Source organism: Malus sylvestris, chromosome 14 (assembly GCF_916048215.2).
Source record: "Malus sylvestris chromosome 14, drMalSylv7.2, whole genome shotgun sequence".
NCBI classification, from domain to species: domain Eukaryota; kingdom Viridiplantae; phylum Streptophyta; class Magnoliopsida; order Rosales; family Rosaceae; genus Malus; species Malus sylvestris.
The window spans coordinates 22,243,519-22,259,650 of record NC_062273.1 but is presented as its reverse complement, the minus strand read 5'-3'; the positions used below and the strand labels follow the sequence as shown (position 1 = coordinate 22,259,650).

The following is a 16,132-nucleotide window of genomic DNA, read 5'->3' as shown; positions in this document are numbered from 1 at the left end:
TCATAATTACACGTTTTGATGAGTTGAAAGACCAATTGTAATATATTTTTAGTTGAGAGACCATTGCTCTAGTTTGATTAAAATTGAGGAACCATCGCTACAAGTTACTCTTTGAGAGAAGTTTCCAAGCCAATCTTCTTGGAGGACAGTGATTTACAGGGCAATTCAATTCCGTCCTGATCCGAACCTCGGATCATCAGCAGGTTCTGTTCTAATGAAATGCCTCGGTCTCACTAGATCGAACTGCCAAACTCTGAAAAAATGCAATACAATTACACAAGCAAAGCCTTTACACAAACTTATAGTACACTTCAGCTGAATACGGCCCTGAACTCTTCTTAAGTCAACATATGTTATGAAACTTCGCAGATTTTTGCACACGTACATTGGGGAACGCCAGAATAACAACGTAAGTACAGATTAGTCAATAAAACTCGAATTTGCATCCTGTTGATGGAACAGAGGCATGCTTCCTGAACATTGCTGAGAAACTACAGCCAACTAGTGCAAGTTATAATCCTGGAACACTCTAAAACAGCAGCATTATTTGCAACCTCAACCTTATGTTTTTGTTTAAGATCAACAAGTCTAATTAGATGAGGTCTGTATCAGCCCTACCACTTTGACAAGATAAATATGGAAAATTATAATCAAGATGCAGTGAAAGCTACTTAGTTTTACATGTATAACAAGAAGGCAAATCGTCGGCTCTTTGATGATTCGGTCTCAAAGCATGATTCCTAATACTAGACATCTATCTCTCACAAGTCAATTTATCCCCGTTACATTGGAATGAGACGCACAAATAATACCCTGCCATACTCCAACCCGTTAGTATGCAAATTCATGTACCCTACTGTGACTGGTCAATGCAACCTTTCCTTCTGAACAACTTAGCATTAACCCTAAAACCCTCATCAACCAAGGATATTCTAACAACAATGCATGACCTCTTGGACTCTATATCCCACTCCTGGTTCTACAAGAAGGATGTATCGGGAGAACATTCCCTCCACTGACATCCAATCTACTGTTAAACGTCCGAAGATAACTATGCAACTCTGTACATCATAATCTCAACATTCAGGCTTTCCCTTTGCTAGCCACGACAAAACAGGTCAGACTGACTTCCAAATTCAACTCCTTGCCTAACGCCACTATTTCATTAACCTACCAAAAGGCTTATAATTCGATACAATAGTTTTCTATATACAACATTAACATCATAGTAACTAATAGATAAGGAAGCGTAAATTCAACAGAACACAGAACCTGGGAAATCATTATATATATTGAACTGTCCATCAGCTCAAAACTATTCTGCATGCTTGATGGAAATAAGAAGAGCGGAAACGAAATAACTCCAATTGATCCTTCCTTTAACCAATTTTAGGCATTTCTTTTACCCATTCTGTCCTAAAGGTTACAACCAACTAAGAAAACAACAGTTCTCTGATCAATGGATAACTATAACTAGTTCAGCATTACTACCAAAATGAAGTACAAGGATCCAAAATTGCAGGGCATCAAAAGCATGAAAAATAAAGTAAATAGTGCAATGAAAACCAAAATCTACTCATCCAAAATACTACTGAGTTGAGATTTGAGAGAAAAAAAAATATAACCAAAAAGCTCAAACCAGTTTTACTTGCAGGCATGTCTCTTACATTGCTATGGCTGAGGATTTTTTTCGATTTTTCGGTGTTTCGTTTGCCAACAGTCACAAAAGCAAGAGTCAAGAAAACCCCTTCCCCAGCTTCTGAATTGCACAATACATTTTCCTTCTGGACCCAACTGCATTTACTCCCATATCCTTGAGGTCCTCCAGTGTTAACATGGGCAATACCTCATCATCCACCTCATGAATTTCGAACACCGGCGCATACCGCCCTAACCCTAACCCATTGAGCCAAACCCTAACCCCATCTTCTCCACACCTTCCTCTTCCTTCATTCCCAATTCTAACCCCACTTGTCCCTCTACAATTCCAATCCCTGGCATCGTTATCCGACGGCCCGGATAGCTCAATACCATCATGGTTATCCCTACCCTCCGAAATCCTGGTCCTAATGGGTCTTCTACTTCCATGGTAAAGCAGCTCCCTTCCATTGGCATGCCCATCCACACCCAAATTCTCCGAACTGTGAATTGGGCTCCGCTCTTTCAACGGGCTTTCCGAGTTTTCGACATCAAAATCGCGATGATACCCATCATCGACGTCCTCCGCTCCACTGAATTTCTCGTCCCCTTCGCCGCCACCTTCATCGATCTTGGAAGATACCCAATTGGATCTGACCCGTTTCGTGACGCTCGAAGCCCGTTTCTTGGCGTCCTTGACCTTCCAGCTCCCAATGGCAACACTATCGAGATTGGCCTCTCTGTCTTCGCCGTCTAGGGTTTCATGGAATTCCCCAACGGAGCTTAAATTCGTTAAAGGTCGAGGCTTTGAGGACTTATTGGCGTCTTTGCGGTGGTCCGGCGGGAGCCTCCACTGCTTGGTGGCGCGGCGCACCTGCGAATCGTACGGCTGGTCTCCTCCGATGTCGCCCAACCGGACGCTGGGCCTCCGCTGTCGCTTCGATCCAACCGTCTCAGACGAACCCATCAAAAACTGTCCTCCGCCGTTGATCTGAGGCACCGGCTGCGGTTGAATCTCCGCCATGGATTCCGAATTTTATTTAATTTCTTTCACCCTAAAAATCCAATTTCGTTCGCTGGAATTTGAGTTTCTCTGCGAAAAGACTCGAACTTTCCGAATTTGTGTGTGTTTTTTGTTGAGTGGAAAATGGGGGGAGAAGCAAAAGGGCTCTTTGGCCTTTGGGATGTAGCGCTTTCTTGTGTTGTGCCTACAAGTTTGTCCTTTTGGTCGGTTTCTAGAGAGAGAAAGAGAGGGTTTTGAAGTAAATGAAGTGATTGATGGGGGAAGAGAGAGAGAGAGAGAGAGAGAGAAGGGTTTCAGTGAATGAGTGACTTTGGATTTGGGTGGTTAGGGGGAGAGACCGAGAGAGAGAAGGTGTGTTGGAGTCTTAGAGGAAGGTGACACGTGGCACTCTCTCCATGTTATCATCAGATGGGAATGTCCTATTGACCACAAGAAATCATCTCTCTCAATCAAATAAAAAATTCATAAATGTCACATGGAAAAATGTTTTTGGTTGCATGTGTTTAAGTTAAATTTGTTGTTAGCCTCAAGGAAGAAAATATCGGTAATATCGAAAATATCGGTAATTCGAAAACATGGAAATATCGATGGAAATATCGGAATAATATCGATATCGATAAAAATTACATGGAAACCACAGAAATTGTAAGAAAAACTTGGAAATTTTTAATGAAACTTTGCAGGATGTTTATTTAGTCAATTATCTATTAGTTTATCACAAAAAATTGGAAGGAAATGCATTGCATGATGGATTTAACTGATTTAAGTTGATTATATAGCGAGCTGGCAAACATTGTGAGTGTAGAAAATATGTAGTAATTAATGAAAGAAGTTTAAACACACCATAATCATTTATATATAATTAATTAGTACACTATTGGGAGGTTTTATTTAGGATATTAAAAAAAAAGGAAGTGAATAAAATGATGAAGAATAATGTGCCGAATTTGACACTTTAAATTTCTTACACATAAGCATGCGTCTAGACGTTGAAGTTCCAAATTATAGTATATCAATTAACGATTGAAAATCAATACGTTGAATAAGACTAAACTTTAATTTGGATGCCGATTATGTTTTTTCAAGTTTATATAAAGTAAAAGAATTGAATTTTGGAAGCCAGAAGTGTGTCAATTGTTTTATAATTCGTCCGAATACATATATCAGGTTGCTACTCAACGTAATTTGAAAGTATATCTAGTGCAAGGACTTGTCTTTTTTTGTTGATAAGCAAAGGGTTTGTAGCTTTTTTTGCTAAGCAGTAGAACATATTATGTTTGTTTAATCTTTAGCATTTGATCGTTGTCCACAAATATAGGATAGAAGGCCCCAAATTAGATCTGGCTCTTAAGTCTTACCTAGTTGGAGTCACAAGTTCACATGTACCAGCCCTCGCAAGTCGCAACAAAACGTTTTGGTTTCTGTAATCCCACCATTGGCGGAGCTAGAATTTTTGGTGAGGAGGGCCTCTCATAAAGGTTTTTTTTTTTTTTTTTTTTTTAAGCGGATGGTATTTACAAGGCTAATATATATCTCAAAATCAAATATTCAAAACAACATATGCACATATAATATTACATACACACAAAAATTATAATTGTTCTTGACGAGATTTTATATTTTAAAATCGTTTTATTATAATCCCGCTGCCTATACTATTATGTAGAATAGAGAAATAAAAACTTTACGAACCATAACTCTCATGTAATATGTAGAATAGAGAAGAAACGATAGAGAAACAAAGAAATTTAAAACTTATTTGTTGAATAGATTTCGAATTTAGGATTATAAAATGTATGAGATTTCAAAAAGAAAAGGGGAATTTTTTTTAATTTTCATAATTAAAATTGAATGTTTTCTATTCAAAGAAAGGCGAAATATTGCTTTGATTTTAAATGCTATTAATTTGTGTTAAGGAGATAGCTAGATAAAATATTAAAGCTAATTGGGAGATGGGTTTATGCTTGAAACTTGGAAAGCAGGACTTGAAGCAATAGAAAGATGCATAATTCCCATATATATATATATATATATTTGTTTTAGAAAGCAAGCAATAGAAAGATGCATAATTCCCTAATATATATATTTGTTTTAGAAAGATGCATAATTCCCTAATATATATATTTGTTTTAGAAAGCCAGGACCTTTACTCCCTCCGCCAGTGAATCCCACATCGCCCATGCAAGGGCAGTGAGCAAGCAAACAGGCTTATAAAAGCCACATTCCCAAGCTTGGTTTCTGTAATCCCACATTGCCCACGCAAGGGCAGTGAGCAAGCACACATGCCTATAAAAGCCACATTCCCAAGCTGAGGAAAGCATGCCTTGCTCGGCCCTTTTGGCTAAGATCAAGTGTAGTTATCTGTTGAGGCTTCTCAGCGTTTTTTAAATATTTTTGGGTTTTGATCTCACGATATTATCGAAATATCGCGATAGTTTCGGAAATATTGCGATATTATCGATAATATCGCAATATTTAGACGAAAACCAATTGGATACCTATTAAAATATTGTTACCGTGAAAAACCGATAATATCGGCGAAATATCGCCGATATTATCGGCATTTCTTCCTTGGTTAGCCTATTAGGAAGTTATGCTTATTTTTTTATTGGGGATAATATCGTCTGTTTAGAAAAAAAGATTGAATTTGTTTTTTACCATTTTACATGAAGTTTATGATAATTTTGGAGTGCAAATCGCAATTGTATTCTGATCAATATTTTTGGCCAGTATAAAGTTTATTATTAGGCCATCTCCAACCGAATGAGGGCCAGAAGACTCTCTTTGGGCCTATAGCCCTTCAAGAAATTAATATTTTAATAAATAGTGCCAAGCTATATGTCTTACCATCTCTAACCGAGGGGCCAGAGGGCCATAGGCCAAACATAGCCATGTGACAAAAAATCATCTCCAACTGAGGGGCCAAACATAATTTATTATTTTAATTGAATTAATATGGTTACTTAAATTAAACTACCTCAATAATTAGACTACCTTGATAAGGAATCTCAATAATTTTGCGTTTTAGATTTTGAGTGCCACTTGTCGATATCTGAGTGACTTTGCATATTTCTTGTCGATAAGGAATCTCAATAATTTTATGTCTTGGATTTCAAGTACCACGTGTCGATATCTAAGTGACTTTGCAGATTTCTTATCGATAAGGAATCTCAATAATTTTACGCCTCGGTTTTTTAGTGCCACGTGTCGAGATGTAATTGGTTGTAGGGATTTTAGATAGGGTTTTTATCTGCGTGGCACTTCTTATCTTCAGCTTCCAATGTCCATAAATAGGGTGGATATTGGGCTATAATTCACACACCTTCATATTCAATCTCTTTCAATTCAATTTTTTCAATTCAATCTCTTTCAATTCAAGTTTGCAATGAATTCCAACTTTAGATCCTCTTCAGATTCCAACTGGGGGTCCTCATCCAATTCCGAATTGGAAGAAAAATTGGCGCATATGAGACGAGAAGATGAGGAGTCTGATGAAGAAGATGAAGCATGAGGCAACACACAATATGTGGCAGCCATGGCTACGGTTATGGCGTGTCAGCCAACTGAGAAACAACCTCAATAGGGTGGCTCTATTGCTGGTGGCTCTTACAAACCATGAAACAAAGCGATGACGCATGCCAATATGATGAACAACTACTTCAACCCCAACTCGGTGTACACAAAAGAGGATTTCAGACATTGCTTTCGGATAGGGCGTCATGTCTTCGAGCGTTTACTTCATGATGTCCATCAGGTCAATCCATACTTTCGACAGAAGTTGGACAGAGCAGACCGCCTTGGTTTTTCACCTCATCAGAAGGTTACTATTGCACTTCGAATGATAGCCTATGCCTCCCTAGCTGATTCAATTGATGATACATATGGTATGCCTGAGTCTACATGCCTTGATACTCTTGCTGAATTCCGTGACACAATTGTTCAGCTTTACAAAGAGGAATACCTTTGTGAGCCAAATGATCAAGAAGATCTGGATTGGCTCATTTGCAAAGCTGAATACCGTGGATTTCCGAGCATGATAGGGTCATTAGACTACATGCATTGGCAGTGAAAGAATTATCCCACCCAATAGCAATGACGCTTTAGTGAAAGGTCGAGAAAGCCCACTATTGTGTCAGAGGCGGTTGCCTTGTATGACATATGGATCTAGCATGCTTTCTTTGGAGTCTTTGGATCCCAAAATGACATTACAGTTCTTGGGCGTTCACCCATCTTCAATAACCTAACGAAAGGTAAATCACCTCAACTTGACTACTACATCAACAGCCGTCAATACAATATGGGGTATTACTTGGCATATGGCATCTACCCAAAGTGGGCGACACTTGTCTAAGCAATTCCAAACCCTGCGAATGACGTCGAAAAGTGGTTTACCTTACACCAAGAGGCATACCGGAAATATGTTGAGAGAGCTTTAGGTATTTTACAAGCACAATGGAATATCATCAAGGAACCGGCAAGAGGGTGGAGTCGAGAAAATTTGGACTCCATCATGATGTCTTGCATCATATTACACAACATGATTGTAGAGGATGAGCGAAATGGATATATTGATGGAGAGTCTGATGACAACCAAGAGGATCCAAATAGGTCAAGAAGGGCTTTGTGCAAAAATATATGATGGGCCTAATTTGTCTTTGAATCCAATAACTGGCAATATCTCTTTAAATAAATACATGAGGCTATAGGACGATACGTTTCCGTGCCACAAATAAGTACCTACGATAAGATCTTGTTGCACATCTTTTGGCCAAAAGAAGCATGGAGTAGACGTTTAAGTTTTATATTGTTAAATGTTTTTTAAAATATTGTTTAAGTTTCATGTTGCTAAATGTTTTTTTTTATGTTGTATAGTTTTTATATTGTTTAATGTTACTTAATGTAGTTTAATATTGTTTAATGTTGTTTAATTTTATTTAATGTTGTTTAATGGCTTAGGAAGTTATAGGAAAAAAAATAGAAATTTTAAATTAAAAAAAAAATTTGTAAAAAAAAATATTCAAATATAACGACTAGCTGACGTCAGTTAGTAGCCGTTGCATTCAAAATCCGACCCCGCCCGAGGCAAGCTGGGTTGGGCTAGCCGGTTGGCCATTTTCTCCTTTTTTGGCCCAGTGGGGCCCACAAGCCATTTGGCCTAGCTCTCGGTTTGAGACAGTTTTCGTGTCATTTCAAGTTATTTTCAGCCATCTGGTCGGATCGGTTGTAGATGGCTTTAGCCTTTTTGGTATTACCTCCAATCCATCCATTATCCAGGCCAAGATGGGTTCTAAATTTGGAATGAGGATCTTCTTCGAATTCTCTTTGTAAGGATTCTGAAGATCCTCAAATCATGTCCATTCATCGTATATCGTGCGGTCAGTTTACATGTTCATGTTTAATTTTAAATAAAAATATTTTAAATAATTTTCGACCGCGCGATATACGATAAACATATATAATTTAAAAATCCATGGAATTCTCACAAAAAGATTCGAAAATTTGGATGGTAATTTGGGTTGGTCCCACTGCATTTCAAAGAAAAGCAGAAGCGTGGTGGACCTGTCCCATTCAAGATTTTATCCGATCTTTGTTTGTATGTCAAGTCTATTCTTAGAAGAGGGACAATATGATCCTACACAAAATATCAACACTAATTTTATATAAAAATTGCTATAATTGTAGTCTTCGATGTTTAGGTACAACTTGTAATGGATTGGTCATAATAATTTAATTTAAATTTGCGTGAAAAACTAGTGCCAAACTCATCATCACCAATATGCATACATAAAACTTTTAAAATATGATAGTGCTATGCATATATCTATTTTTATTTTTCACATACTTTTGAAAATTTTGTTTATTCATATTCTTTAATTTATTTGATTCGACGGTTAAAAACTAAAAAAAATACATAAAATGTAAAAATAAGTGTGAATATCAACCACACTTAAATGGAATCTAAAGGGGAGGCAGATTGTCTGCCCTCCTATTACGATGCCCTTCTCATTCCCTCATATTTGTACGATCACGGTTAAATCATGTAAACATTTTATATTCTTATTCCTTTTTGTCTTATTATTTCTATAAAAAAAAATCAATATAAAATATTAACGTAACTTAACCGTGATCGCACAAATAAAAAAAGATGAAAAATGCACTATAACAGGAGGGTAGACAATCTGTCTCTATCTAAGAGCAATTCCACCCCTGTGGACTTTGCGCCAGCACCCAGCGCATTTATCCACTCAAATGAACAGTAATAGACTGGAGTGAACAGTAATAGGCCAAGGCATCTCCACCCCTAAAAAAATGCGCTGGCACCCAGCGCATTTATTTGGTGTGTTTTTTTTTTAAGTTTATTTCGGATAAGATTTTTAACCCATTTAAAATAAAGAATAAAAAAATAAAATAGTTTAATCTCATCACGCCACGTGTCATTATCTGAACGTACTATTTTGTGAATAGATTTCCGATATTATTTTCAACCAATCCCGACACGCCACGTGTCACTTCCGTGGTACAATAATTTAGCCAAGATTTCGATAAGATTTCGATAATTGAAATGTGGTGTAAAGGTGAAAGATGAGGGTTAGGTATTTATAGGAAAAAAAATAACATTTTTCAATTATTTCTGTAATTTTTTTAAAATTTTCTGTATTTTTTAATAATTTTTCTGTATTTTTTAATATTTTTTAATGAATTTTAATATAGTTAATTAATCTGGACCGTTGGATTTGAAAAATATTCAAATCCAAGAGCCAGGGACTTGCCACGTGGCCAACGGTCATATTTCTGACCGTTGGGGCCTTTTTTTTTTTTTTTTTTTTTACTTTTTTGTAAAAAGAACGTGGACCGTTGATTTTTGATCTGACGGTCCATGTTAAAAGTAAAATTTAAATTTTTTTTACCGTTGGAAATCCAACGGTCTAGAAAACTAGCCGTTGGAAATCCAACGGCACTGAGGAGGGCCACGTAGCCCTATTCCGGGTTCTCCACAAGTGGGCTGACAAGCGGGCCCCCCCCCGCCTGCAACCCGGTTCCCTACTCGCGCTTCTGCGCGCTTGTGCTGCACGCGCCTTCTAAACAGGCCGGTCTCTGGGTCTGTCCGAAATAGGCTGGCCCGTTGCCCAGCTTGGGCTGTGTCCCAGGCTCTTTCGCGGGCTGGAGCAACTTGACAAGGGGCTGGGCTGTTTTTTGGACTTGGTGCTGGGCAATTTCCACTGGGGTGGAATTGCTCTAAAGGATAGGCCAAATCTGATCTGGAACCTGCATTTAAGTTTAACCTTCTTCCGAAAAGCTTACATGCACCACATATCTTGTGTTGCCACGTGTGAATTCCAGCAAAAACAAGATGTATACACGCTAGAAAGAGGATGAGTTAATTTTCCATCTACCCTCTTTCACTCAACTACATTTAACTCAAAAAAGAACACTTCCACGTTTTCCTAAAAAGAAAAGAACACTCCACAATCCTTGCATTTTAAAAGAAGAGGGAGGACTTATATACAACGGGTTTACCATCGATATAATGTTATGTTTCAGTACACTAATGTCGTGTCATATGTAAGTTTTTCTCCACACAACATGATATTATTGGATCGAGACGTTACGATAAATCTGTTTCATGCAAGTGGTTATTATGATGAAACACATGTACTTAATCACTTGACAACATTACAAAAAGAAAATTTCACGAGGACATGTCAGACTGTAATTTGTCTTTAAAAAAACCCAAAGCATGAAAGCCAAGTATTTTTTTTATTCCCTCAAGAAATTGGTAAGCAATGAAGCAATTAAAGAAGCTCACAAAAGACTAAAAATCAAAAGAGAAAGAGAGAGTAGGCCCTGCAGCAACTTTCCCAATGACAGCCAGGCATCAATGATCAATGCTCCATCAAAAGTCCTAGACACCTCACTTATGGAAGTAGCAAAACACAAAAATTTCAAATTTTGCAACCAGTCAACTGCAAGTACATCTAAAAGCAAAAATACAGCAGGGACTCAACTATGTCGTCAGAAAAAGAGCATGCATACACACAAGTTTGATGATGATCATAAATGTCATAAGAAAAATAACACAAGCTATTTTAATTCCATTTTCCTCCTTCATACAAGCTATTGGACAAGCATTTTCAGATACAACACAATTTATATAAATCACAGACCTGTCTCGTGTCCAAAGAATCGTTTGTAAAACCCTCATATACGACACTGCTAATTCCGAAAAACAAGCTGTGAACCGATGCTACGGATTGAATCTTCATATCTCATCCTAATGTTTTCCTTTTTGGCTATGGAAAAATCAAAATCATGTAAATGCAGGGCCGCAAGAAACTTACAACTCTTTCAAAAATCTACATTGAGTAGGCTGGGTGTTGATCTTCTTCCTGAACAATTTTGAGCTGCCACTCTTTTCTACATACATTAGCTTAAGTTATGACGCTTGGACCCAAGAAATTGGGTTGACAGATTTGTTTAGTTGCTTCGGTGCAAGGAAGGCCGAGGAACCTCAACTTTAAATTGTTCACACAGTGCAAAGCATACCATGCCGAGGACTACGCTCCAGAGGGTACATGGTTGCACTTTTCACATATTTCTGATGGTCTATAGCGGCCCTTCTTAGACTTAGAAATGATGTAAGCTTTAGTTTGATTTGCTTCTTTACAATTGAGCACATACGCAGCGGATCTACATACCCTGCTCCAACTCTCCTATATCATAAACAAAAGCATAATTACCACTTTGAAGTAGAACAATATAATCAAATACTTGCAATAGAAAACCGTCACCATACAATGCAGAACTAAAAATCAGAAATGTAAAGGAAAGATAGAGCACCAGGTGACGAATACAAGTTCCCTATATAAACAACCGGATATTGATGAGAACTTGCATTTTTTTAAGTTCCATCAATGTAATGGAACCACTTCTCTCACCCTATTTATTAACTTATTTCATGAGTTTTATTGATAGTCAGTAGCAATGAGCCAGCTGACTACAAGCACTAGGACTTATATCCTCTGACTGGGATGGGATTGTTGGGCTGCGCCAGAAGTTCCTAACTGTAATAACGATATATGAAGATTCATAAAGATGTATGACTCAATCTTGGTTGAACATTGAACTCGTGGTCGCCATAATAGTTGCACATTTTAAAGAATCAATTTGAATTTTTTTATTAAAACGTAAATAATATTTATAAGTTACCTCAACAATTTCTCTGATGCAATTCTAGCAGCAGTAACTAAACTTCGTTCTGGTACCCATTGCACAACACGGTTTGGATCAGCTCGAAGAGGCGAATGAATTTTGATAAGCTTAACAAGAGAAAAATAAAACGATTAATAATATGAGAAAAATGCCCACTACACATTAACCGTTTCTCTCAGAAAATAAGCACAAGATGTAAGTACTTTTCTCAAATAGACAAACAAACAACAGACGCTACAGTTCGGTACGCTTACAATTTATTTGAATAGGCTAAAACAGTTACCATCTGGGATCCATAAAAGGAGGTTTCTTCCCCCATAGCACTTTCAAGAAACTTCTACTAATATTGCTTACATATGCAGATTACAGAATGACAAAAGGAGAAAATAAAACACTTACACCCAAACACTCCATCATCTGGTAGTATGCCCTACCATGTAGAGGAGTATGGCCTTGTCGAGCTTCTGAGAAATATCTAGTCCTGAAAAAATATGTTCAAGATCCTTTATCAGGTAACCATTTTAAAATTGTGAAGTAGGGTATGTTGGCAGCAGGAACAGAAGGGAATTCCTTTTACCATTCTTTATATCCTGGATCTACAGTGAAACCATACATATCTACTGAGTCACATATAGAGAGCCCAAATTCAAGAGCCTTGAGCCCGGTTCCTTTTGCGGCAGAACCAAAGGATGCACCTAGCAGGAGATACACATGATTTTTTATTGGAATTTCCTGCAGATGGTAATCAAAATTTGTACAAACAAAAAATCAGCAGTCGTTGCAGGTAAAGAAAACATATGCAGAAACAAGTACTTGGTTGAGTGTTAAGTCAAGACATCAAGTTATTGAATAGCAATATACAAACCCGAATCATCTGGTTCATAGCATCGTGAATTGTTGTTTTGATGATCAATACTTCCTTTCTTGACTCTGCAAGACTTTTATACTTAGTGTTCCAGTAAATATGCCATATTAATTTGTAATGATGTGGACCATTTACCATACCATCTAACTCCACAACTTTATCAAGAGCCTTAGCAGATCCCCTATTAAGAAGCCGAAATGTGCATTTCTTCCCCACATAATCAGTGTAGTTCTGCAGAAGAACAACAAAGTATGAAGTTTTTTCAAAGTCAAGTAAACATCAATATTCCAAACTCCTAAAATAGAATTTGCTTGACCTGAATTGGTGCACCATTTTCTCTAATAACTGCATCATAACCATCAATCTCCTTCCCAAACCTTGTTTTCAAAAGATCTCCTGAGTTTCCAATCACAGCACATCGGCGAAACATCCGTGGAACATATGGTGGTGTTTCAGGGAGTACCAGTGAAAGTTTTTCCACACATAATGTTTTATTCTTACAGCGGTTGCTGCAATACAGAAATACAGTTAATCAACTACATGCTCATCCAATAACTATTCATTGTGAAACTAGTATCTTGAACAGTACTAACAGGCGATCTCCTTTGTTAATCCTACGCCACGCATAATCCTCCCATCCATTTGGTAAAGAATCAATGAACTCCCTGGTCAGTATTGTGGTACTATTCCGCACCTGAGCAATCAAATCAACTGTAAAGCATAAAACAAAATCAAACCTAACATTGAAAAGGTAGATATAAAAAGGAAGAAATTGATTTCGACATGCAGAGTTGCATGTTTCAATTGATGACATAGTAATGAAAGATCTCAGTTCTTAAGTCTTTTGCAAATCTCTACAAATGATAGAACACTGACCTGTTCCCATGTAGCCACAGCCTCACAAAGATTAAACTCATATGATAATCCTTCAAGCTCACCGGTTTTGGTATCCTTCTGTTTACACATAAAATTCAGACAATAGATAAGCCCACGGGAGCAACTCAAATTAGTCTACAACCAAAACATCTCCCAAAGAGATGCCGAGACATTCCAACTTCTGAAGAGTATTGCTTGAAGAGACCATGAATCAATACAAAACGGAGTTTACCACCGTTTCTTTTCATTTTAAAGACTATGGTATCTTATCCCTATTCCCAACTCAAATGGCAAATACACGCAATTGTCGATAAAATCTCATTCGCAAATGCAGAACATTTCAACCGGGAAAAAGAACTCACCCATTTAGGAATGGTGTCAGCAGGAAACTGCATTGTGACTTGACAGTAATCTTTGCCGAGCGCGGCTTTCAAACCTAATCCATTTGCAGCCTGCATCACAATCATATTAATATGACATCCCAAGCTTACAACATTTCTGACAACACAAACAAAACCCATTTTGTAGTACCTCAATTCAACATAAATTACCATGTTCTACCAAGCAGAAGCATGCAAATTTTACAGAATATACACTAAAAAATCCCAAAAAAAAAAAAGAAAAAGAAAAAAGAATTTCAACAGATATCAATACATATATAATAGAAAAATCCAGAAGGCTCACCACACACTTCTGGAAACCGGTGCGCAAAGAATGCAGCGCCTCCTCATCTTCTTCCGTAAGTCGATGCGTCTCATCTGCACCACAGAATTCAAACCACACACATAAACATACACAAATTCAACACTTCTAGAGAGAGAAGGAGAAAGATAAGCATACAGAGATCGGAGACGCCGATGATGTAGATGAGAATGGCGACCAATCCGAACAGAACAGAAACCACGAACGCCAACTGCAAAAGCCTCATCGGCTTCAAAAGATTCAAACTTCCTGGCGACGCGCAGCTCTGAGTTTCTGATAATTTGAAGATTTGCCTTCGAATTGCTACCTCTGACTCTGAGCGAGCGAGCTCTGGATCTCGAGAAGAACTCGCTTTGCTTTCTTGCTCCTTGTGCTCACAGAGCTCCGACTAACAGGAAACAAGGACAAAGAAGACCCGCGTATTTGCAGTTGTACGTAGCCCAGTTCATTGCGGCCCAGATTTCCAGGCCCGACTTTTAACTTAATTGATGTATGGGCCTACAAGCCCATGACACCTTAAACTAAGCTAAATTGCAAGGAGATTTTAGCCTACGAGAATATTTTGATGATTTGATTCTTCCGTAAGATATTTTCCAATTCGAAACCCTCTAGCCATGCATGGGCTGCTCGAGTTTTAGACTATAATTTTTTAGCTTCAGTGTTGAAGGGGGAGGATAATAGGTTAAAATTATGGTAGTTCAAGGTTCGAATGCTTTCTGTGTAACAAGGTGTTTGGGCCTGAAATGCTATGTTTGGGCCGAAGAGAGATAATTCAGTTGAAAGATTGCGATTCTCGGCCCAATGGTGATTTCTATGGCCTTAGCTTAGAAAGATATAATCCAATCGAGTCATAGCTGAGGTAGGGCTTTTAAAGGATTAGATCTAGGCATGGCTCGGTCGAGTCCTGATTGAATCCAAATTGTTAAGAATCATAACATGTTCTAGTAAGATTCGAATAATCAAAACTTGTGAATGATCAGATAAGAAGTGAATCGAACGCATAAGAGGACTAAGTTCAGAGTCCTAGTTCAAGTAAAAAGGTCGAGGCCTGATAGAGATGAGGTTTCAGCAGGATAGGGTTATGATGAGATAATGTCAAGAATATCTTGATGTGTGCTGAAGAATCATAGTCCTATTGGGACTCTACTTCGGCAGACTTGGTCATCACGAAATTCATCCTTATAAATCCAAGGTGCTTTACAATAGAAAAATGACCTTTGTTTGTACCATACTTGACCAATCCCAAAACTACTAAGCACCGATCAACGTTATACCGTCAAGGACCCAAAAGAGTTTCCCTCTACCCAGGAGGCCAATCACAGCGTGACACGTGCGATATCAGAAGCCAATCATAGCGCGACACATGTCAACATTAGAAGCCAATCATAGCGCGACACGTGTCAGTGTCAGAATGAAACTAGAAACTCTCTTTTATAAATAGAGATCATTTTCTCACAATATTTCCTAATGTCATTTGTACTAAATCATTTACTAGTACTCACAAAAGAAAAGCTTGAACCCATGTACTTGTGCAAACCCTTCACAATTAATAAGAACTTCTCTACTCCGTGGACGTAGCCAATCTGGGTAAACCACGTACATCTTGTGTTTGCTTCCCTATCTCTATCCATTTATATACTTATCCACACTAGTGACTGGAGCAATCTAGCGAAGGTCACAAACTTAACACTTTATGTTGTACCAAAGTCTTCACTGATTTTGTGCATCAACATTTGGCGCTGTCTATGGGAAAGACACTTATTCCCACTTTCTTCAGCTTTGCCAAGCTGGTTTCCACCATTCGTACACTCTCTTTT

At 37.9% G+C, this 16,132-nt stretch overlaps 3 protein-coding genes across 3 annotated transcripts; 1 reads left to right on the top strand and 2 right to left on the bottom strand.

Annotated features, from left to right (window-relative positions):
• Window positions 1-1,351: 1,351 nt before the first annotated feature.
• LOC126599282 (uncharacterized) lies at window positions 1,352-2,991 on the bottom strand. The gene has a single exon (XM_050265637.1). It carries the CDS (start codon window positions 2,660-2,662, stop codon window positions 1,736-1,738), a length of 927 nt encoding a protein of 308 aa, XP_050121594.1. The 5' UTR covers window positions 2,663-2,991; the 3' UTR covers window positions 1,352-1,735.
• A 3,299-nt stretch (window positions 2,992-6,290) lies between these two features.
• LOC126599118 (uncharacterized) lies at window positions 6,291-6,731 on the top strand. Its single transcript, XM_050265461.1, has one exon. It carries the CDS (start codon window positions 6,291-6,293, stop codon window positions 6,729-6,731), a length of 441 nt encoding a protein of 146 aa, XP_050121418.1.
• A 3,992-nt stretch (window positions 6,732-10,723) lies between these two features.
• LOC126599278 (sialyltransferase-like protein 2) lies at window positions 10,724-14,714 on the bottom strand. The gene is made up of 12 exons (XM_050265631.1): window positions 14,454-14,714; window positions 14,298-14,371; window positions 13,976-14,065; window positions 13,614-13,691; window positions 13,331-13,431; window positions 13,054-13,246; window positions 12,878-12,968; window positions 12,738-12,802; window positions 12,450-12,604; window positions 12,272-12,353; window positions 11,870-11,979; window positions 10,724-11,373 (listed from the first exon to the last, which is right to left on the bottom strand). Exons 1-12 carry the CDS (start codon window positions 14,539-14,541, stop codon window positions 11,187-11,189), a joined length of 1,314 nt encoding a protein of 437 aa, XP_050121588.1. The 5' UTR covers window positions 14,542-14,714; the 3' UTR covers window positions 10,724-11,186.
• Between the last annotated feature and the right edge of the window lie 1,418 nt (window positions 14,715-16,132).